Here is a 22,357-nt window from a genome sequence, read left to right on the forward strand (position 1 = left end):
ATATGCGTGGATGTTTGTGCTGTAGTTGTATGATCCAGGAATTTTTGATAAGCTTTTCAATTATGAATAAATTGTATTTAATTAATAGACATTAAGTATTAATATACATCTTTCGAATTCACGTAATTGAATTCCTTAAATTCTATCCTAATAGGAATTCACGTGGTTGAATTCTATTTCAATAGAGATTAGATATTTTTTAGGGATATAATAAAATCAGGCTTTCATTTAATTGCAATTAACATCAAAATCAGGCTTTTGGGATTTTTGTAAATCAGAGGGTGATTGGGTTTAGGGTTTTGTTAGTAAAAGTTTTTGGTTAATTAGAACCTGAATCAGAGTGTAAATTATTGTTTTCTTAAAGCCCAGATTTTTTTAAGAGAGCTTCTCTCTGTACCACCACGTCTTTCTTCCTGCACAACCACATCTCCAATTTACCCTTGACACACATTTAAAGTTGTTGGTTAAAAAATTTTGCTCTTTACCAATATATAAACATGAATTCCACCCACGGAAATGCAACATCCGTTTCTGATAACACGTTTATGGGCATCCGTTCATTTCCGCCTGCAACTATTTTTATTTTATTTTAGTTTTTTAAACAGTTTTTACTTTATATAAAAGAATTTACAAAAATAAATCTAACAAAATAATATATTCTGAATATAATTTTAATAAATCTAACAAAAAAATAAAATAATAAACAGAAAAATAATACACAACCCAAAACGGAAATGGAAATTTCGTCTGGCCTTCGTTAAAATTTGTCTACGGACATCCGTCTACAGACGTTCAGAGTAATATACGTTCAGTTTGGAATGAACCGAAGATTCCCCACTTCCGTTGCCATTCATAGCATCACGAAGCCTTTGCTATTCGTAATAGAGAACTTGAACCACGGTTTGGACAGGTAGTCGGTCATTCTGTGTAGCATGTGCACATGCCTCTCGAGATAATTTCTGACAGTCCATCATGCTGCACACTTTCTTTCTCTCCATGTCACTTACAACATGATGAGCCTATGAATAGTCAAATAAAAGTTTATCAGCAGTAATTTAGAATAAACTTGCGTGTAAATAATTCTATGTCAAAATTGGATTAGTATCACAATTGATATTAACCAGTGAACAGTACACAAACAACATATCAAATCAAGAGTATGTTTAACTTGATATAGAAAAAGGATTGTAGTCTGAACCTTAAGATGATGTCTATGGCTCTATACATCCCATCTTTTGTTGGTCTGGACTGTTCAGGAATTAATTCTGCCAAAGAGGTGAATTTGGGAACTAGTAAATTTCAATCGGTGGCTATTTCAGCAAGGTAGTTTTCCATTAACTTCCTAACCCGTTCAATATCACTCTATGGAGGAGAAAAGTATTCATCATCTACATTGTGGACAAAGTGGTTTCCTGTTTGAGATTCTTGGTAATTATTCGTGATCCTCTGCATTGTATCCACGTCAAACAATGTGTCCCCAGTGAAAGAATAGGAAGGAATGAGAAGAACAGAGAATGACATTCTGTGGGGTTAGGGGGTGTGGGGTAAGCGGCACAATGAAAGGGGAGAAGAAAGGATTAGGGTTTTAGATTAAACAAGGTAAAAGTAAAAAAAAAATTACTGAAGGTTACTTTTAAAATATAAAAAAATTTGAGAGAAGGATGTGGTGATGCAGGGAGAAAGGTGAGGTGGTGCAGGGAGCAACTCTCTTCTTTTAATTCTGATTCAGAGTGGGCTTAAATTCATGGACCCAATTAAGGGTCCATCCCTTATTCTCTTGGAAGGGTCACGCTCTTAGTGGCTCATTTAGTTTATTTTCTTTTCCTGAAACGCGCACGTCAGAAGCGAAACTTCTTTCCTTTCTCTTCTCCCTTTCTCGCGAGTAGCGGTGGGAGTGCAGTGATGAAGGTGAGAGACTCAACGAGGTTGTGGCGAGACGCGGCGAGGCGCAGCAAAGGCGTCCTGCAGCGGCGGCGCCCCCGCTAGGGTTCAAACTCCAGCTTCTTCGATGGCGACGACGCTGTTGAGGCACGATCTGGACAGGGTTCTTCATCGCACAACTTCGGGAGAGTTTCTCTTCCTCTGTTGCCATGGAACGTGCTCACTGTGGTAGGAAGAGATTTCTTTTCTTTCCTTTTCTCCGTTCTGGTTCGTAGCGTGGTAGTATTGCGGGGTGAAGCAAAGGAGGGTTACGAACGGAAAATTTTGGGAATTTGGGGTTGTTGAATTAGGAAAAACTTTGGGTTGTTCCTCTATTCTTTTCTGCAGGTCTTGGATAGGGTGTTTGAGTTTGGGGTTCTTCTTCTTTGCAGATCGGCAGCGCGGATTAGGGTTTTGTATTTTGGACTTTGGGGTTTTGTTCTTGCGTTATTAATTAAGAATTTTCCTGTGTATCTGAAATTGCAATGAATGAAATTAGGGTTCTCATCTTTAATACGATTTGAGAAAGTGAGATTTGCCATTTTTGAATTTGGGTCTGGGATATTCGTTTGATCTGCGTTTGGGTTTCTTTGAGACCTTGATTGCGTCTGCGTTGGGTTGATCATGGGATGTCCACCTTCGAGGTAGCCAGTGACAGACTGGACAACAGTAGACTCTTGGTTGGGGCGGATTGAGCCTAGTTGGCATGCACAGGCCCAAAGTTGGAATTTGTGAGACTCAGATATTTTGCAGTGGCAGAGAAAAAATTTAGGATAATAATAAGAATAAGATAAGAGAATTTAAAATCAATCATATGTGTCTAAAATTAATGTAATGGGAAATAAATTAATTAATTATTGACATTAATTAATGGAGGTTTAATAGTCTATTTTGTTTTCAGTTTTGTTGAATAATGTCAATTTAGTCTCTCGTTTTAAAAGTGTTTGAAATTGGTCCTCATTTATTAAATCGTGATAACGGTTGATTTTACGTGTCTTTGTGTGTATTTTTTGTAAATAAATCAACTCCTTCATAACTTTTACCTTGTTTTATCCTCAAGTTTAGTGTGTTTTCTAGTTTTTTTGTGTTTTATTTAGTATATGCTTGTTTTTACCTCTAATATCTTTGTTTGAGTGTGTGAAATAAATGAATAGGAAGCAACTCTAGTGAAGGAAAACAAGCAAGAACTCAAGGGAAAATGTTTTGGGACAATAAAAGATCATTGAAGCAAATACCCATGTTGGAAGCATTCAAAATCGCGTAAGAAGTTGAATTTTATAATGTAGTAAAAACTGCCTGTAGCTGAGCGACAGCTGAGCTATATGTCTCTAGAATTCTACAACTGGGTGCAGCTGAGCTACCAGTCTCTGGATTGCTGGTGATCGGGTGCAGCTGAGCTCTTGTCGCTGGAATTCTGTCGCTGGGGTGCAGCTGGGGTGTAGTTGAGCGCCCTGCTCTCTTGAATACTGCAGCTAGGGTGCAGCTGAGCAGTGGCGACGCTGATGTGTCAAAATGGGTTATTTAAACATGGGTCTCGTGATTTTTTGGGCATTCTTCTCCTCTTACGCTTCATTCTTCACCTTGAGAGACTGGGAAAGACCCTTGGAGACTGTTTGGGGTGTTGGGAAGCTCTCCCTCTCCTCCTTGGGTCTTCAAGCTTCATCAATGCTGATTTTGCCCCTTCTGGGTTGAGGAAGAAGATGGGTCACGAATTGGAGATGGAATTGCGAAAGGAAGGCGCAAATGGAGCATAGAGCAGCTGCTAAGAACCTTGGGAAAGACTATGCATCTTCTCTTTGGTTCCAATCTCTTCAATTTTGTAAAACCCTAAGTTCTCCACCATGGAGAATTTTTCCTATTTGTTGAGATTAGTTGTAAAACATGAAATTCTTGTGTATTTTGTGATGCTAATGATATATGCTCTTTTATTTTACTTTACTCTTCAATTTCCATGCTTAATGTTTGCTTTGGATTGATCATCCATGCATGATTTTTGGTTCTTGATGTATTGAGAAATATGATTTGAACCTAGAATTGAAATTGAATACCTATTGGATGGAATAGAGATAATTGTGAATGCATGAGAATGAAATGGATGAATTCTAGTCTTGACAAATTGTAAATACACTATGTTAAATTCCTTGCACACCAACTGTTCGATTAAATACCAAAAAGAGTTTCTTGTGATGTTTTGTGCACTTTGATGTCTAATTGAGTTCTAAAAGGATGAATTGTCATGTGTTGCACAAGTCCCTTGGGAGAGAACGATATTTATCACTTGCTACGCTGCAACCGGTGCACTTGCAGTTGGTTTTGCAGCCAACAAGTTTTTGGCGCCGTTGCCGGGGACTTGTGTTCCAACACATGACAATTTGGGTATTTATGGCTCTTTTAGACTTTGTTATTTGTTTTGACTTTGAATGTTGTTTTGTTTGTAGTTGGTTTTAGTTTTTTAAGACTTTTCATTGATTTAGTTTGAACTTAATGCTTGTCTTGGGGTACGCCTTAAAGCTTGATGCTGTTATTGAAAGTTCTTAGGGATGAGATTTCAGTAGTGGAACTAACTAAATCAAACTAGATGTGCAATTCACCAGGGATGAGGTTGTGTGCTTGGATTCACTGTTATGGAACTTAAGGTAAGTTTGATGGACTTCTTACACCAAGTGATTGGGTAAGGGTTTATCATACTTAGGTAGGCACAACAAGAGAGATTTGAGTGTTCTAATTTTAGAAAATAGGGAAAGTGGAATTCTTTGCCAATTGTATGTCTGTTTTGTCTGTGTTTCTTATATGTAGTTTGACTACAAATGTTTATACTTTCCACTGGTTTGGTTTGTGCTTAAAGCTTGTTTCGGGGTACGCCTTAGAGCATGATCTAGTTGTTGGAAGGTCCTAGGGATGAAATTTCAGCAGCCGAACTAGCTAAATCAACCTAGATATTACTAGTCACTCGAGTGACAGACAACGTGATTGTGTATTTGGACCCCACTATTCTTGTTCTTAATGCAAGTTTTGATACATTCTTAGGCCAATGGATTGGGTAAGGTGTGTCAGACTTAGTTAAGCGCAATAAGAGGGATTTTAGTGTTTTTACCTTAGAGAACAGGGAAAGTAGTATTCATCACCTTAGGAGAGTACTAAGTGATCTTGCAACAAGAGGGATCTAAGTGAGGTTATTTAGGAAATCCATTTCAATCATTATGTATATTGGAATTGTTGTTTGGTTGGTGTGCTCACATTCTGCAATTTTTGTTTCTTCTTTTCCTTTTTTCTTTGTTTGTGTTTTTCATTTTTATATTTCACTTTTCTATATGTTATTTTTATTTTTATCTTTATGTTTTCAATCTTAATTCTCAAATCTTGGTTTCTATAAAAATTGGACTAACGTGTTTGTTCAAGTCTCTTGGTGTTCTTGTAAGTAATAGGTATGAATGTTGATGAAGAAGAATATACAAGGAGTTAAGGAATTTGATCAACAAGTTGGTCCACCCAAAAAAAAAGAGTTTGTTTTTTCCTTCCCTTCTATTTTCTTTTCTTGTTTGTTGATAATAAGTGTGACTTGGCTGGTTTGACAAATATGATGCATTGGTTATGTGACTTTGAGTAAGTTTTGCATGACTTTGAGGAGAACCATTTGTGTTTGCTCATAAATTAGTTTTTGAATACATTGAGAATGTGTTGTGATTTAGTGAAAACTTATTCTTGTGGTTGTTCTCATGTAGGTATATATATATTGAGAATGTTGTTATTGTGGTTAATGATTGTGGCATGGTGTATGATAACCATAGGAAACCAAAGAACTTAACCGATTGAGATTTTGTGCCTCAGAGTTTTTATCTTTGAGTTCTACCTCTCTTGGTTACAATTAACTTTGCTTGAGTTTCATTGCTAGTTGTTATTCATTTGCATGCTTACATTGAAACAAGGTCATCTTTCTTTCCCTCTTTGCATCATATACCCAAAATAGCCAATTGTGTTTCAAAGATTAGAACCCTTGTACAATCCTTTGAGCATTAAAAGAAACTTACCTTCACTTTTGAAACCTTATACCTTATTGAATATGATTGACCATCTCACCTTAATGGGAAAAGTAAAGTTTCCATGGTCAGTAGTGTGATTCAAGTGTGGGGGAAGTTATTTTTAGAAAGGGAACATGAGTAACAATTGTGAATTGGTGTTGGTTGATGTGATGCATTCTTGTTTATATGTCTTCTATAAAAGAAAAAGAAAAAGAAAATAGAAAAAGAAAAAGAAAACGTATGAAGAAGGTGACTGCAAGTTGGTGTGTGGTTGTTCTAGTTTTCAGGTAAAAGAGAGTAGAACGATAAGATTATGAAATTGATGTGATTGCTCTCTATGATAATTCATACTATCTAGATACTCCAATTTCCTTCTTTGCCTTGTCCCAAAAATCAAATAAAGCCCTTGTTGTGTTTGTATGTTTTGATAATTCTTGACTCTTGAAATGAAAAGCAAAGTCAAATTGTGTGCTATTAAAGGTAGATGATAGAATGACACACCCTTATACACTAGTGTGCTTGAGTGAAAACACTTTTTCTAGTGAGGATTGGTTCCTTTGGTTGATCAATGAAAACATCTTTGCCATGATTGTTAATCTCTCATAAAGCATGTACATTTATTCTTGTAACATTTGCATTGTGAGCACCATAGCAAAGGATTTACTACGTTACACATATTCTCTTTGGATTGGTGATGAAAGAAAAACATTCATGAATGTTACCCGATTTGATTGTGTGACCTTGCTTCCTTGTTATTTGACCATTGTTGAGTAGATGCTTTTCTTGGCCAAGTTACCTTTTGCTTGAGGACAAGCAAGGTTTTAAGTGTGGGGGAGTGATAACGGTTGATTTTACGTGTCTTTGTGTGTATATTTTGTGAATAAATCAACTCCTTCATAGCTTTTACCTTGTTTTATCCTCAAGTTTACTGTGTTTTCTAGTTTTCTTGTGTTTTATTTAGTATATGCTTGTTTTTACCTCTAATCTCTTTGTTTGAGTGTGTGAAATAAATGAATAGGAAGCAACTCTAGTGGAGGAAAATAAGCAAGAACTCAAGGGAACATGTTTTGGGACAATAAAAGATCAATTTGAAGCAAATACCCATGTTGGAAGCATTTGGAATCGCACAAGAACTTTATTTTTATAATGTTGTCAAAACTGCCTGTAGCTGAGCGACAATTGAGTTATATGTCTCTGGAATGCTGCAGTTGGGGTGCAGCTGAGCTACCAGTCTCTGGATTGCTGGCGTTGGGGTAAAGTTGGAGTGGAGCTCAGCGCCCTGTCATTGGAATTTTGTCGCTGGGGTGCAGTTGGGGTGTAGCTAAGCGCCCTGCTCTCTAGAATACTGCAGCTGGGGTCCAACTAAGCGGTGGCGACGCTGATGTGTCAAAATGGGTTATTTAAACATGGGTCTCGCAATATTTTGGGCATTCTTCTCCTCCTACGCTTCATTCTTCACCTTCAGAGATTGGGAGAGGCCCGTGGAGGCTGTTTGGGGTGTTGGGAAGCTCTCCCTCTCCTCCTTGGGTCTTCAAGCTTCATCAATGGTGATTTTGCCCCTTTTGGGTTGAGAAAGAAGATGGGTCATGAATTGAAATGGAATTGCGAAGGGGAGGCGCAAATGGAGCATGGAGCAGTTGCTAAGAACCTTGGGAAAGGCTATGCATCTTCTCTGTGGTTCCAATCTCTTTCTTATCTCTTCAATTTTGTAGAACCCTGAGTTCTCCACCATGGAGGATTTTTCCTATTTGTTGAGATTAGTTGTAAAACATGGAATTCTTGTGTATTTTGTGATGCTAATGATATATGCTCTTCTATTTTACTTTAGTGTTCAATTTCCATGCTTAATGCTTGCTTTGGACTAATCACCCATGCATGATTTTTGATTCTTGATGTATTGAGAAATATGATTTGAACCTAGAATTGAAATTGAATACCTATTGGATGGAATTGAGATGTTTGTGAATGCATGAGAATGAAATGGATGAATTCTAGTCTTGACAAATTGTAAATACACTATGTTTAATTCCTTGCACACCAACTGTTCGATAAAATACCAAAAAGAGTTTCTTGTGTTGTTTTGTGCACTTTGATGTCTAATTGAGTTATAAATATATTTGTGAATTAGAAGTTGAATGTGAAAAGTAAAGGTTGACGTGGAAAGTATTATGCTTCCCTAGGGCTTTACATATTGCTTCCCCGGGGCTTTACACCGTGCGGTTGAAACCATCCTTCTACGGTGAGTTCCAGCTCGTCTTCAATGACATTGTTTCGTACTGGTCCACCAAGAACTGGAGCAATGAGACATTCCTCAACATCCCAGAGATGACCATCCCCTACCTCTACGTCTTTCACTTCTCCGCGCTGTTCTTCCTCGTCACAAATGAATATGATTACTGTTTGTTATAGAAGTTCAATCATTTTTTGTCTTGTGTAGCCTGACTTCTAGAAAGAACCTGCAGATGCTGTCAAGATAGCTTACAGTAAAACCGATTCTAATATTTTAGAGATGTCGGGAGAATTAGGTAGATGAGGTTCAACTGTAGTTACACCCATATTAGTCAATTATCAGAAGTTAATAGTAGCCAACATTGGGGATTCCAGGGTTGTCTTATGCAAGAAGGGTGTGACCCAACAATTATCAGTGGATCATGAGCCAAACACGGAGCATGAAGATATAAAAAATAGAGGTGGTTTTGTATCAAACATTCCAAGTATGACAATTTAAAATGCATACAACTTTGCCTTGATCTTACTAAATGCTCCATTAGGTTGGTCGGTTGTGAGATTGGTAGCACAAAGCTAAATGATTCTCGCTGTTTTTCTGATCTAGTTGAGTTGCTTGATTTAAAAACACTAGTGTAAAAACAACGTATAACGTCACACGTTTAACGTCGAACCACTAAATAGCCAACGTTAAAAATGACCTGTGATATTTTTGTAAATAAATGCAATTATTAAACGTCGTTTATAATTGTAATTCGACGTAAAAGGATATAAAACGTCGAATGTCCTAGCGTTAGACGTTAAAAGGTTAGTGAATTCAATAAAAATTTAAGCGGAAGATTGAAAATTCATTCACTTTATCTTAACGCGCGAGACCCTCTTCTCTTCTCAAACTTTTCTCGAACGAAGTTTGATGACCATCACATGTAATCTTTCTTTCATTTGATACAATTGCATGTTAATTAACTACTTTATGTATGATTTTCCTTTGTTTTAACCGATTATTTTCGTGTTCTTGTCCTTTATAGATGCATTATGCTTTCTCTCTCACGGGTGACGACACTTTATTCCGATGAACCCACCTTTTGAATGTTAGTTTTCGTTTTCGTTTTGAAGAACTTATTTGTTGAACTTGTTTGTTGTTTTTTTTAACTTGTTTATGGTTGTTGTTTGGTTGAACTTGTTTGTTGTTGTTGTTTGGTTGAACTTGTTTGTCATTGTTGTTTGGTTGAACTTGTTTGTTGTTGTTTGATTGAACTTGTTTGTTGTTGGTTATTGTTGTTTGTTGTTGATCAAAATTCATGCTTTATAAAATACCAAAAACTTGAAATTTGTTGTTTTTCTGTTTTTGAGATCTCGTAGAGTTGTTAAAAAGGATCACAATTAATTAAAAAAAATAAAATAAAATTGATTAACATCGAATATTGACAAAATTCGACGTTAAGTTAATGTCGTATATTAACAAAATTCGACGTTAATTTAACGACGAATTTTTTAAAATTCGACGTCAATTTAACGTCTCCTGATATGACGTCGTTCGCAAATTCGCCGTTAAAAGTCTAAAATATTCGACGTTGTACACGATTTTTGTACTAGTGAAAGTTCAATTAGAGCACCATAGACTTTTGTTCTAATGCTAAGGATGCAACTTTTATCATTACTTCAGGGGATGTTCCACGGGCTGATGGACGGCTGGCTGTGTCAAGGGCTTTTGGTGACAAAAGCCTGAAGAAATATTTGAGTTCAGAGCCATTTGTGATACTGGAGAATATAAATGTTATCTATAAATCATTAAACAAGTAACAAAATAAGAAAGAAAAGAAAAAATGTTATCTAACAGAGTTACCACTACTCTGTAAATTTGATTTCCAGAACCTCAAATATTCAAAATATTCAATTGAAGAGGAAAATGTTCTTCTCTTAATTCTACATGGAAAACAAATCCAAACCAATACATAATATAATAAATCTTGAAATAGAAAAAAATTAAAATAAAAAATAGATAGGATAGAGTAAAAATGCTGAGTTGAGTGGAAGAAGGACAAGAGTGGCGGCAGTGTTTCGAATCTCGATCAAAGTTATAGTGATTGTGAGGCAGCAATGAAGGCGATGTCGCCGGTGATTCTGATCGATATCGACGGTGATGCTATCGAAGGCTGAAGTGAAGCAGAGAAATTAAGGCTCAGGACGAGTTGCGATTTGTCTTTGCGATTCGAAGAGGAGAAACACACGATTTGCTCCGCAGGACGACGACGTTGTTGTCGGCGGCATTTACTCAAAATCGGAACCCTAATGGTAGCGGCAACAGCGTCATCAAGTGCGCACGGAAGGAGGAACGCTGTAGTGGCTGGCGGTGTCTCTGGCGACGATCGGTGCCGTCGACGACAGTTTTGGCTGTCTAGAGGGAGGCACGATGGCGTTGGTCATGGGGAGGGAAGAACTGCCACTAATAAAGGTGGAGAAGAGACATTCGTTTCTGAAAAAGAAAAAAAGAAACCCTAGAGAAAAGAGGGCTTGGGCCTCGCTTAGAAAATACCAAGTGTACCACTAAATTTCATCTCTACACCCATTCACTAACACGTCAGCATAAATATATCTACAAAATAACACGTTTTTTGCCAGATCATCAATTCATTAACGTCATTTGTTTCTATTTAACAGAAGGGACGATGTTGACGCAAAATTTAATAAGTAAGGACCAATTTCAAACACTTTTAAAACGAGGGACTTAATTGACATTATTCAACAAAACTGGGAACAAAATAAGCTATTAAACCATTAATGAAAATATAAATTGTAATCATAGAGAGACAAAAACATTAATTTATGATAATTATTATTATAATTATAAAAAGAAAAGTATGATTATATATTTGGCAACTTAATTAGAAATCAAATTAATTTAAGGGGAAATTAATTTGGTGTAACTAGGAAAGTAATTGAATTGTAAATTAAATTAATTAAAATTAAATATTATTGGAATTATGAATTAATTTACTTAATTAGATTTTAATGATTAATTAAAGTAATTAATTATTTATTATTTTTGGATATTTAATGATATTTATTCATTTGTTTTATTTATTGTTTGAATGAAATCCTATGAGAAGTTCTTATTGACCATATTGTGTTTTGAATAAGCTTTAGATACGGATGAATAAATAAAGTTAAGTAGAGAATGAGAATATTAGTTGTGTTTAGGAATATGATAAACTTTGCCTATACTTGGAACGAGTGAATGTTAGAATGTATCTGAGTGTGACAGATTCCTGTTACTACAAAGTTTATGGTATCGTGGAAGCTAATGGTTTTATTCATGATGAGGTTATTTCTAATAGAGGTACATGTGATGATGATTCGTAGTGACGATGTGTTTGGAGATGATGCTCATAAGGATGACGTTAACGATATAGTTATGATATAGTTAATGATGATGTTGGTAATGATCATGGTGTAGAAATGATTCTGTTAGTAGGATAGTGCTGTAGATGATTCATTTGTTGTTAAGTTGTGTTTACTTTCTATGTACAGATTTTATTACTATTGGTTGTGCTATGGTAGCTTACCCATATTTGTTGTGTTTGTGGTTGTGTGTGTCTTGCGATGATCGTATAAATTTTGGTTATACAGGAACAGATGTTGCAGATGTTCGAGATGAGTGATAAAGACGCGAGAGTGGGAAAAAGACTTGTGTTATTTAAAGTTTTTGTACTATAAATGTTAGAGACAATGTAATTTACTTTATTTCGTTTTTATTATATTAATTTCGGTATTATATAAGTGGATTTCTGCAATGGTATTATGATTTAAAAATAAAATTCAAATTTCACTTGTAATCGGGATATCCCAAAATTAGGGATGTTACACTTAACATAGTGAGTTTGAACTAAAAATTTGTTACATGAATTTAGAATTTAGTTGAATAGAACTAATAGGTACAAGAAAACTGTTACATCTACACCTCCAATCACTTTATCTTGTATCTCTAAATTTTTTAAAAATTTCAAAATTGTCTTCTACAATTCAAAAAATTTTACACCCCATTTTTTTGTGTTTTATCGATTTTTGAAACATGATGGATTTTTTTTCTTCATCGAATTTTGATATACGATAAAAGATTTTCTAAGGCTTCATCGAATTTCGAAATCTGACTAAAATTTTTTCATTTTCTTTATCGAATTTTGATGAATTCTTTGAAAAATCCATCATTAGATTTTGAAATCTAAAGAGAAAAAATATAAAACTATTTTCGGAAATTAAAGGTACAAGATAAAATCATTAGAGGTGCGAGATGAAACAGCCATACAATAAATGTTTTAAGCTATCTTGCCTGAATAATTCACAGGAGATAATTTTAATTTATTCAATTGTTTGTATTAATAATAATAACTCTTCTAAAACTAATTAAACATTTGAAAACTACATTCAATAATTTTTTAATCATATATAAATTATAGTTTTTGAATCTTTTATGATAATTTAATTACATTCTTTTTAGATTATTTATTATGTATGTGAAACATAAACTATACAAGTCAATTTTGGATGTTTTAAGATTTTTCATTAAGAGTCTTAATATGGAAGAGTAAAAATGAAATTGATATGTTAAATAAGTGATTCAAATATATATATATATATATATATATATATATATATATATATATATATATATATATATAATATAAGGTTTTTTTTATTGAGATATTATTATTATAATTATTTATTTTATTTTATTATTGATTAGAAGATATATTTTTAATTTATTTATATGTATAATTAAGATCACGTATGGATATTATTTGATGAACATTTTTAGTGGTTATAATATGTATTTGTATTGATGGTTTCATGAATAAAGATGCATGAATTATATTTATATTGTTGTAAAAGTTATCATCTAACAAAATTTTTTATTTATCTCGGATCTATTATTCCACGTATGCACATCTATCAAACCACTTATTAATATATATATATATATATATATATATATATATATATATATATATTAGCATGAAAAGATGTTTTACAAGTTTTACCTCAACTAAAAATTAGATCAGTTTATTATATGTAAAATAGTCGTAAATCTCATTTTACAAATTAAATTTATAAAATTAAGTTAAACTTTAAATTAATTTATATATAATTCATAATTTTAAATTTTAAATTTCATTTAATAATTTAAATAAAATGATTTTAGATCATAAATCATCTAAGTCAACTTTATATTATTCAAAACCGTGTCTCCGTTATTACATTGTCTTTCATTTAGAGTTTGTAATATTGAATATAGAATTATTCCTAACTTTGTTTTTTCTCTTATTTTTCTTATTTGACTCGTTCAAATGACGTGAGACTAACTTTTTCTAAAAGAAAATTTTAAAACCTTTAACTTATACCATGAAATCACTAAACAGTTTAAAATTTAATTTTTCAATTTCAAAATTCTCTTCTAACACAATATAATTTTAATTTATTCAATTTTCAATGTTAATTGGTAAATATTTCTCCAACATTATTGAAACATGGAATTTTTAATTTCATTTAATAATTTAAACGAATCTTACAGCACGTATTTCTAGGTCAACATTTAATAAATATAAATCAATCTTAACCATACAAGATATTTCAAGAGTTTGTCTCTCCTTTGATTTTTTTTTAGGTTTTACTCGTTAAAATGATATGAGATAAGTTTTGATTGAATATTTGAATTAATTAAACATATATTATTTTTCCAAAAACTAATTATGCATTAAGCTTTCCGGCTAATATGATTTTCAGTATTTATATTTTCAATTAACAATTGAAGTGAATCTTCTTAAGTCGTGTATCAACATGGTTGAATTTTGTGTAATAGTTTTGCAGTGTAAAATTTGTATCATTATATATCTCACTTAATCAAACTATATGATAAATATATAATAAAACTACAAATCATTTAATAATTACTTTTTAATAAGTAACTTTATATAGGGTGGTGTTTTTTACATATGTTTAAAGGAAATACATGTATTATCACACATCATAAGTTACAATATGCAAGGATAAATTATTAAAATAAAATTTTTAATTTTAGAAAAAATATATAAAAAATTAGATTTTAATTAATAAGTTGTAATTAATAAGTTGCGACAGTTCATTATTCACCAAACACTAACCAATATATATATATATATATATATATATATATATATATATATATATATATATATATATATATTCAACAAACATAATATTAATTGATATTTTTCAAAAGACTTGTATTAACTATATTTTATGAGATATTAACATTTGGTTCAATATCAAAGACACACACATTTATCTATGTTATTGTGTGTAAGAATCTCTTTACTGCTCACCATTTGATATTTTAGTTTATGTGACTTATATAATTAGTAAAGCAAAAAACCTATGGTACAATATTAGTATCAATACTTAATACACAGTTCAAATAATAATTCATGTATCATTCTAGACATGTGTACATATATTTATGTAGGTTTCATCATTCTCAATAATAATTTATGTATAATATAACCCGTTTAAAGAGAATAATAAATTAGTTAAATATACAAAGTAATATTCATTCTACATGTATAATATTTATTCAAATACAATCCATCAAATAGAATAAAAGACAAAAAGAAATAAAGCAATAAAGTAGTAATGCTTTTAGAATAAGTGAAAATATTTTGGTTTGAGCAAAAATGGTATAGCTTGAGTGAAAATGTACATTGCATTTAAACTGGGTAGATCCATGAGTGGAGTTGCAATGCTACTTTCACTTTGGAAAAAAATATGGTTAAGAACAAGGCTTTTTTTTACACTATTTTCTCTTGAGCGAGAAATTGTTTTTAACTGAAAATACGATTAAGAGTCAAATTCAAATCTTTGTCCTTTTTTCACTTATAGTTAAAATCCTCTGTTGGAGTGAAAATATATAAAAAAAAAAGTCAACCTCACCAACAAAATATATCCAATTTTCAATGGTATTTTCAAAAACATTTTAATAATGCAAATGCTAAACAATTTAAATGATTAATCCTAAAATCTTAATTAGATGAAATATCATTTTGCATTCAAACTTGGTCCTTCAAAATATATATATATATATATATATATATATATATGGGTTTGCTAACGCTCGTACGCGTGTTTTTCAGTTGGTACATTTTAGTAATGTGTACTGAGTTTTAGTAAACAAAAATACCCTTATATATCATGGATTTTAAGTTAAGGTTAAGGGTATTTTAATATTTTTCATTCTCAAAACTAAAAAAAAAAACTCCCAAACCCTTACTCACCTCTCTCATTCCTCTTAACCCTTTCTCTTTTATCTCTCACTCCAACCTTTTCTCTGTCATCCCTATTGTAGCCCCAATTGAAAAAATAATTTGCCTTTGTAAAGAGTTGAGTCATTGGCATATTCACCTTCAGACAAAAGTTCATTCAAGATCTCTTCAATTTCACCATCTTCACTAACCTCTCTAATTTCATCATCTCTCTAATTTCATCATCTGCATATGTTGAATCATAGTTTCTAAAAAAACCCTCCAAGTCAATTACCAATTCCTTCGGATGGATGTCATTATGCTTGTGAAAATTAGATAAAATTATATACGACAAAAATTATAAAATGAAAACTCATTATAAAATTATTTTTTGTAAGAAATTGTTTAACAAGGAGTGTTTTTTATTTTTTCCAGGCCAATTACCAATTCCTTTGATGTCATTATGCTTGTGAAAATTAGATAAAATTAGATAAGACAAAAATTATAAAATAAAAACTCATTATAAAATCATTTTTTGTAAGATTGTTTAACGGCAAATGTTTCTGAATTTTTGAATTGGGACAACAATAGGGATGACAGAGAAAAGGTTGGAGTGGAAGAGATGAAAGAGAAAGGGCTGAGGGGAATGAGAGAGGTGAGTAAGAGTTTGGGGGGTTTCTTTTTTTTTTTTAGTTTTGAGAATGAAAATTATTAAAATACCCTTAACCTTAAAACTTAGAATCCATAATATATAAGGGTATTTTTGTCTACTAAAACTCGGTACACATTGTTAAAATGTCTGAAAAACAGGCGTACGCGCGTTAGCAACAAAATATATTTAAGTCTACTTATCTAAACCATGTTTAAAACCTAGTTTAAGAGAATTTTAAGCATTATAATGTAAACACTATATTCACTTCTCAATAAGAATATGCAATTTAGAATATTTTAAATCCATTAAACAAAGTTCAACCATCCTCAAGTGTAAAAATTCAAATAATTCTCAACCAAACCACAATGTTGACATAAAAGCCCGAATCTATTGGTCAAGTCACATTTACATTAAGGTCATCGATCATATAGTTCTATCGAAATCATAAATAGTTTCCATGGTCTAAAATTGTTTTCTCCATATCAATTTCCAAATCCAAACAATAAAAAATTTAAAGACTTAAAGTAAGTTATTCAAACATAACAAAATTTATCCAAACATAACAAAGCTGCAGTATGTGTTACACTAAGTTAAGATGATAACTTTTTTCAATAGACCCTATAGAGATTGATAACAACATTATAAATAAAATAAAAATTAAAGTAAGTACAAACTTATTATATTTAAAAATTGATAGATGACTATCATTGGATTCCATACATGAGGAACTTGAAAATAAACCTTTATAATTCAAATGACTTATGATAAGGGCAATAAATAAGAGATTATAAATAAGAACAAATCTATACAAAGCTCATGATGCTACAAGTAACCCGAAAATCAAAGAATACGAAGAATTGTAACACCCTTACATATTAAAATTTTAATGCATTTAAAACATCTATAATTTATTTTAATTTTGTAAGTTCATTGGACAAACAATTGTTTTTGTTTTTGATTTTCAAGTTAATTTAAGTCCAATATATTTTTGGACTATTTTTTAAGGTCTTAGATTGCTTAAACATTTGTATTTATATATAGCTACCAAATATATTTATAGACATTTTTATGTCATTATATACATATGTAACTTTTTATAGAGAATTTATCTTGTTTATTGATTATAACTCTAATTATTATGAAAGATGAATATCTTTTTAACGAATCTTCACTTGATATACCAATTTCTTAAATTGTGACATCTCCATTCCTATATTATTTCATGTTTTTATTTATTTATTTTTGTTCTGCTTATTTTTAGAACTTAAATCTAGAAATGATAGTATTCTTTTTTTTATAAGATTGTATAATCTAACTCCACAGTGTATGATTTGTATCAAAAACCTTGTTAGATAAAAATGTTCTTTAATCTATAACTATTATGAAATGCGATCAAATTTTTAAAAATATATAAAAAATATTAAAAAAAAGGCAGAAATACAAACAAAACACATGAAAAACGTAAGTATAGAACCCAATTACTATTTAAACATTTTTTTAACTTACCCAATCCAATTTAGTTATGATCTTAAAAGAAACTTATATTTTTAACAAGTAACTCTTCTAAACTATGATAATTAGATGGGATTAAGTAAAATCCTGATTGTTTAAGAGCTAAAGCAGAAAAATAAATAAGTTGTGTTACAAAATGTCATCTCATGATAGCAGGCAATTTGGAAAGATTAACTCTGGAACATTCAGCTGGACATATATGGAGCACAGAAAAGCACGTATCACTTAAACAATGGGAAAGTGAGAGGTGCATATAGCAGCAGAAAAAGCAACTTCTGTGAAACTTTGTGGCCATTGGTTCTCCTTTGAACCTTGAGTGGAGGGGGGTCATTAAATCATCTCAATCACCACTATTCGAGTTTCTATTAATGGAATGCCCCACTTTTTTTTCTTGCACATAATTTCATAAAATCTTTTTTTTTTCATGTGCCCATTTTGTTAACCATCATTGGTTACTACTTCTAGTGTGGGTTAGTATGCAAAAGATCTAATTGATGAACATTCTAGTCAAACAAACAAACACCAGCCAAAACTTGATCCTTAAGAGATGAATGCTACTAGTTACGTGCGGTAACAAATGTCCTAACTTATGGATCAGGAAAAGGCTTCAATACCAACCTCAAGTTCTATGGTTGTAGGTAGATGAAATCTTTCAGACACTATATTGTTGCCACGTGGAAGCCAAGCTAATCTTCTTTTTGTGGATGTTATGGATTTCTCAACTAGTGTTGAGGATATGAATTTCTGTTCACTCAATTGCACCATTACTATAAGTCCTTCCCTATTGTAATTTCTGCAAGCTCAAAAGCCTTGCGCTGTATTTGCTTTCTCTGCCACTCTGAGCTCAAAACTGTCATGGCTGCCTCAGTCTCCTCTGTTGGAGCTGTCAACGGAGCTCCAGTATGATCTTTTTCCACTTTTTCCACTTTCTTATCCCTAGTTTCTCAACTGATCCTTAGATGATTTGTTTCATACAAAAGCTCAATTCATTACTGATATCATTATGTTGGAAAGATACATGTATATTCATGTTAAATATTTGCTTAAATATCAGAAAGAAATATGACACTACCTTTATCCTAGTTTAGTTAAGAATTATTCTAAGTTCTCATTTGATGAACATGTCTCAAACAGACAACTTAGTAGTCTATGGTGATTTTGTTCTCCTGTATGTTGATAGTTAATTCATTATAAGTTAGTAACTTTGTCGGGTGTTATGTAAATTAATGATCAATATGTATGAGTAATGATGAAAACACATTTAAAATGGAAGCTTGAGATGTGAGTGGAATTTAAAAATTAGTTTGAAGAGTGTGAAAGAGTGGCTACTGTGAATATTGCAGCTGAGCTTGAACAGATCTGGAGCTGGAGCTTCAGTTCCCAGTTCAGCCTTTTTTGGCAGCAGTTTGAAGAAGGTTACAGTCTCAAGGGTCCCTCAGACCAAAATTTCCTCTGGGAGTTTCAAAATTGTTGCTGCAAAAGAGATTGATGAGAACCAGCAGACTAATAAGGACAGATGGAGAGGTCTTGCCTACGATATTTCAGATGACCAGCAAGACATCACAAGGGGGAAGGGTTTGGTTGATCCCCTTTTCCAAGCTCCAATGGATACTGGAACTCACTATGCAGTCATGAGCTCTTATGAGTACCTCAGCACTGGACTTAAACAGTGAGTGACAGACACTGCTGACTCTAAGGCAAACAGTGTTTACTTACCTCTTTTATTATGAACTGATAAGGTGAACTCCCTTTTTTGACCTCATTAAACCTGGTCATGATGTGGTGTTTCAGGTACAACTTGGATAACACAATGGGCGGATTTTACATAGCTCCTGCTTTTATGGACAAGCTTGTTGTTCACATCACAAAGAATTTCATGACCCTGCCAAACATCAAGGCATGTAAATTGTACACGTAAATATTGTCCAAGACTTTAGTGAAAGAAACAGGACACATTCAATACTTTCATTAATTTTACAGGTTCCTCTCATTCTTGGTATCTGGGGAGGCAAAGGTCAAGGAAAATCCTTCCAATGCGAGCTTGTGTTTGCCAAGATGGGAATCAAGTGAGTAAATGCTGTATACATGTTACTACTACAGAACACATCACTTATATTATATGCATTACCATTATCAACTCTAGTCCATTAAAAGCACATTAAGTTTTTAAAGAGATCAAAACCAAATTTCAATATTTTGATGGATCAGAAACTTATTTGGTGCTAATTTCAAGTCCTTGTGATGTTCTGCTTGCAGCCCTATCATGATGAGTGCTGGAGAGTTGGAGAGTGGAAATGCAGGAGAGCCAGCAAAGTTGATCAGGCAAAGGTACCGTGAAGCTGCTGATATAATAAAGAAGGGAAAGATGTGCGTTCTCTTCATCAATGATCTTGATGCAGGAGCTGGTCGACTTGGTGGAACCACTCAGTACACTGTGAACAACCAGATGGTGAATGCCACCCTCATGAACATTGCTGATAACCCCACAAACGTTCAGCTCCCTGGTATGTATAACAAGGAAGAGAATCCCCGTGTGCCCATCATTGTCACCGGTAACGATTTCTCAACACTGTATGCTCCTCTCATCCGTGATGGTCGTATGGAGAAGTTCTACTGGGCACCTACCAGAGACGACCGAGTTGGTGTCTGCAAGGGAATTTTCCGCACTGACAATGTTCCCGAAGATGACATTGTCAAGCTTGTTGATACCTTCCCTGGCCAATCCATTGGTAAGTAATGTTGGTATTTACTCGCAAATAGAATTGAAAATGTTGAAGACATAGATGCAAAACAACAAGACTAATGTCATGCCATATATCATTGCAGATTTCTTTGGTGCACTCAGGGCTAGAGTATATGATGATGAAGTGAGGAAGTGGGTTTCTGGTGTTGGTATTGAGGGTATTGGGAAGAAGCTTGTGAACTCAAAGGAAGGACCTCCAACCTTTGACCAGCCCACGATGAATTTGAATAAGCTCTTGGAGTATGGTAACATGCTTGTCCAAGAACAAGAGAATGTGAAGAGAGTCCAACTGGCAGACAAGTACTTGAACGAAGCTGCCCTTGGTGATGCCAATGAAGATTCCATCAAGAGAGGAACTTTCTATGGTTTGATCTTTTATCCTGAGACATTCATTCATACAGGATGTTTGCATTGCATTATTCCATAGTTTTCTGTCAATTTAGTCATAAATTCATAATAATGCATTGCCTACATTAACTTTTTTAACAATTTGACAAAATTATGTCAAAATCAAATTCATCAAAAGCATATTTTTATCAAACAAGACAATCTCTAAAGTTTTTGGCTGTTTCCTGATTGTGTGCAGGCAAAGCGGCACAGCAAATAAATGTTCCTGTTCCTGAAGGTTGTACTGATCCAAATGCCGAAAACTTCGACCCAACTGCAAGAAGTGATGATGGAACCTGCTTATACACCGACTGAGAACTTGAGCATTCTCCGCTTGAGGAGAAACTAGGACATGAGATAATCGAATAATTGTATCTAGTTCATACTGGATTGTTATCCCATTTTGTAATTTTAGTTGCATTGTTATCCCATTTTTCAGCCTTTGATTTGTTGCTTTTCCACATTTAACTTCTGGTTTGAAACGATGTTAATATTATCCTATCTGGTTATTTCAATCTTGCATACATTGATCAATATGGAAGCCTCACAAACTTTAGTCTCTTAACTTAGTTCCATGGAAATCACATACCAGTTTGGGAAAGAAGTTTATTTTAGTAACTTCAAATGTTTTAGTAATTAACATTTTTTGGAAACATTACTTGCAACATTTAAATTCAAATTTCTTATATACTCACTATCATATTGATATTTTATGGGTTGTAAAAGAACTAAGTAACTTTTAATTTCGGATGATAGTGATTGAAAAAAAAAATAGCATTGGAACTTTTCTGCATTGCAAGATTTTCAATAAGTATATATCTAACTTAGCATCTCGATAATGAAAGATGTTTATGGATAAAAATGTTAGAAATAACACATAAATTCCGACAATTTTTTTTAAAGTAGTTTTTTTTTTTTAGTTTTGTATCATGTTTAAAAGTGAATTTATGACTAATTATTTTAAAATAATAATATTATCATCCGTATCAAATAATGATAAATAATGTACAAAAAAATTATTAGAAACGTGAACTCGTAAAAAAACACATTTAAACAAGCATCTCAACCCTCTTCATCCAAAACGATAGAAAATAATGTTCAAGACAACGTTTTAGAAAGCGAAAACAATGAGTTTTTCTCCCAAGAGCATAGAGCAACCTCAACAACTTCAGAAAGTGTCACTAGAGATATTCATTAGAGAGAAGAAAAACGATGCTATCCCAAATTACTATAGTATGATATAGTATGAAAACTATTATTGTTACTGAACATTTTTAAATGTGTTTGATTGAAAGATGATTTCTTACTATTATATAAGACTTTTCTATGTGTCTCATATTGTTATATGGTATCTTAGAATCAAGAAAATGTTTGAAAACATCTAAAAGAATATAGTTTAAATAATATTATATTTTTAAGGAAGACCGTCACTGGATAATTTTTTTTTAAATTATAAAATAAAATTTATAATAAATAGTATGATGTTATGTCATTTTCGATTACTTTTTTTATGATAGTACTAAATTTTATTAATTATCGACAAAATATTATTAATGATAACAAATTTATTAATAAATTCAAATTTTTTTATGCATTTTTCATATTTTAATTTATAGACAAATACTTT

The 22,357-nt window shown here is 32.5% G+C and overlaps 1 protein-coding gene and 1 long non-coding RNA gene across 2 annotated transcripts; both read left to right on the forward strand.

The window, feature by feature from the left end:
• Nucleotides 1-1,969: 1,969 nt before the first annotated feature.
• On the forward strand, nt 1,970-2,469 carry LOC128197691 (uncharacterized). Its single transcript, XR_008250323.1, has 2 exons — nt 1,970-2,109; nt 2,313-2,469. It is a non-coding gene; the product is annotated as an uncharacterized LOC128197691 (long non-coding RNA).
• A 15,873-nt stretch (nt 2,470-18,342) lies between these two features.
• LOC108338511 (ribulose bisphosphate carboxylase/oxygenase activase, chloroplastic) lies at nt 18,343-21,245 on the forward strand. Its single transcript, XM_017575428.2, has 7 exons — nt 18,343-18,500; nt 18,944-19,269; nt 19,392-19,497; nt 19,581-19,666; nt 19,857-20,329; nt 20,427-20,708; nt 20,930-21,245. Exons 1-7 carry the CDS (start codon nt 18,456-18,458, stop codon nt 21,043-21,045), a joined length of 1,434 nt encoding a protein of 477 aa, XP_017430917.1. The 5' UTR covers nt 18,343-18,455; the 3' UTR covers nt 21,046-21,245.
• Nucleotides 21,246-22,357: the final 1,112 nt, after the last annotated feature.

The sequence above is a fragment of the Vigna angularis genome, chromosome 7, assembly GCF_016808095.1.
Source record: "Vigna angularis cultivar LongXiaoDou No.4 chromosome 7, ASM1680809v1, whole genome shotgun sequence".
Classification (NCBI taxonomy): Eukaryota; Viridiplantae; Streptophyta; class Magnoliopsida; order Fabales; family Fabaceae; genus Vigna; species Vigna angularis.

Coding starts and splice junctions, on each gene's coding strand:
- LOC108338511 (XM_017575428.2), top strand. CDS start 18,456: ATGGCTGCCTCAGTCTCCTCTGTTGGAGCTGTCAACGGAGCTCCA. Junction 20,330..20,426: donor CTTCCCTGGCCAATCCATTG/GTAAGTAATGTT, acceptor ATATCATTGCAG/ATTTCTTTGGTGCACTCAGG. Junction 20,709..20,929: donor CAAGAGAGGAACTTTCTATG/GTTTGATCTTTT, acceptor GATTGTGTGCAG/GCAAAGCGGCACAGCAAATA.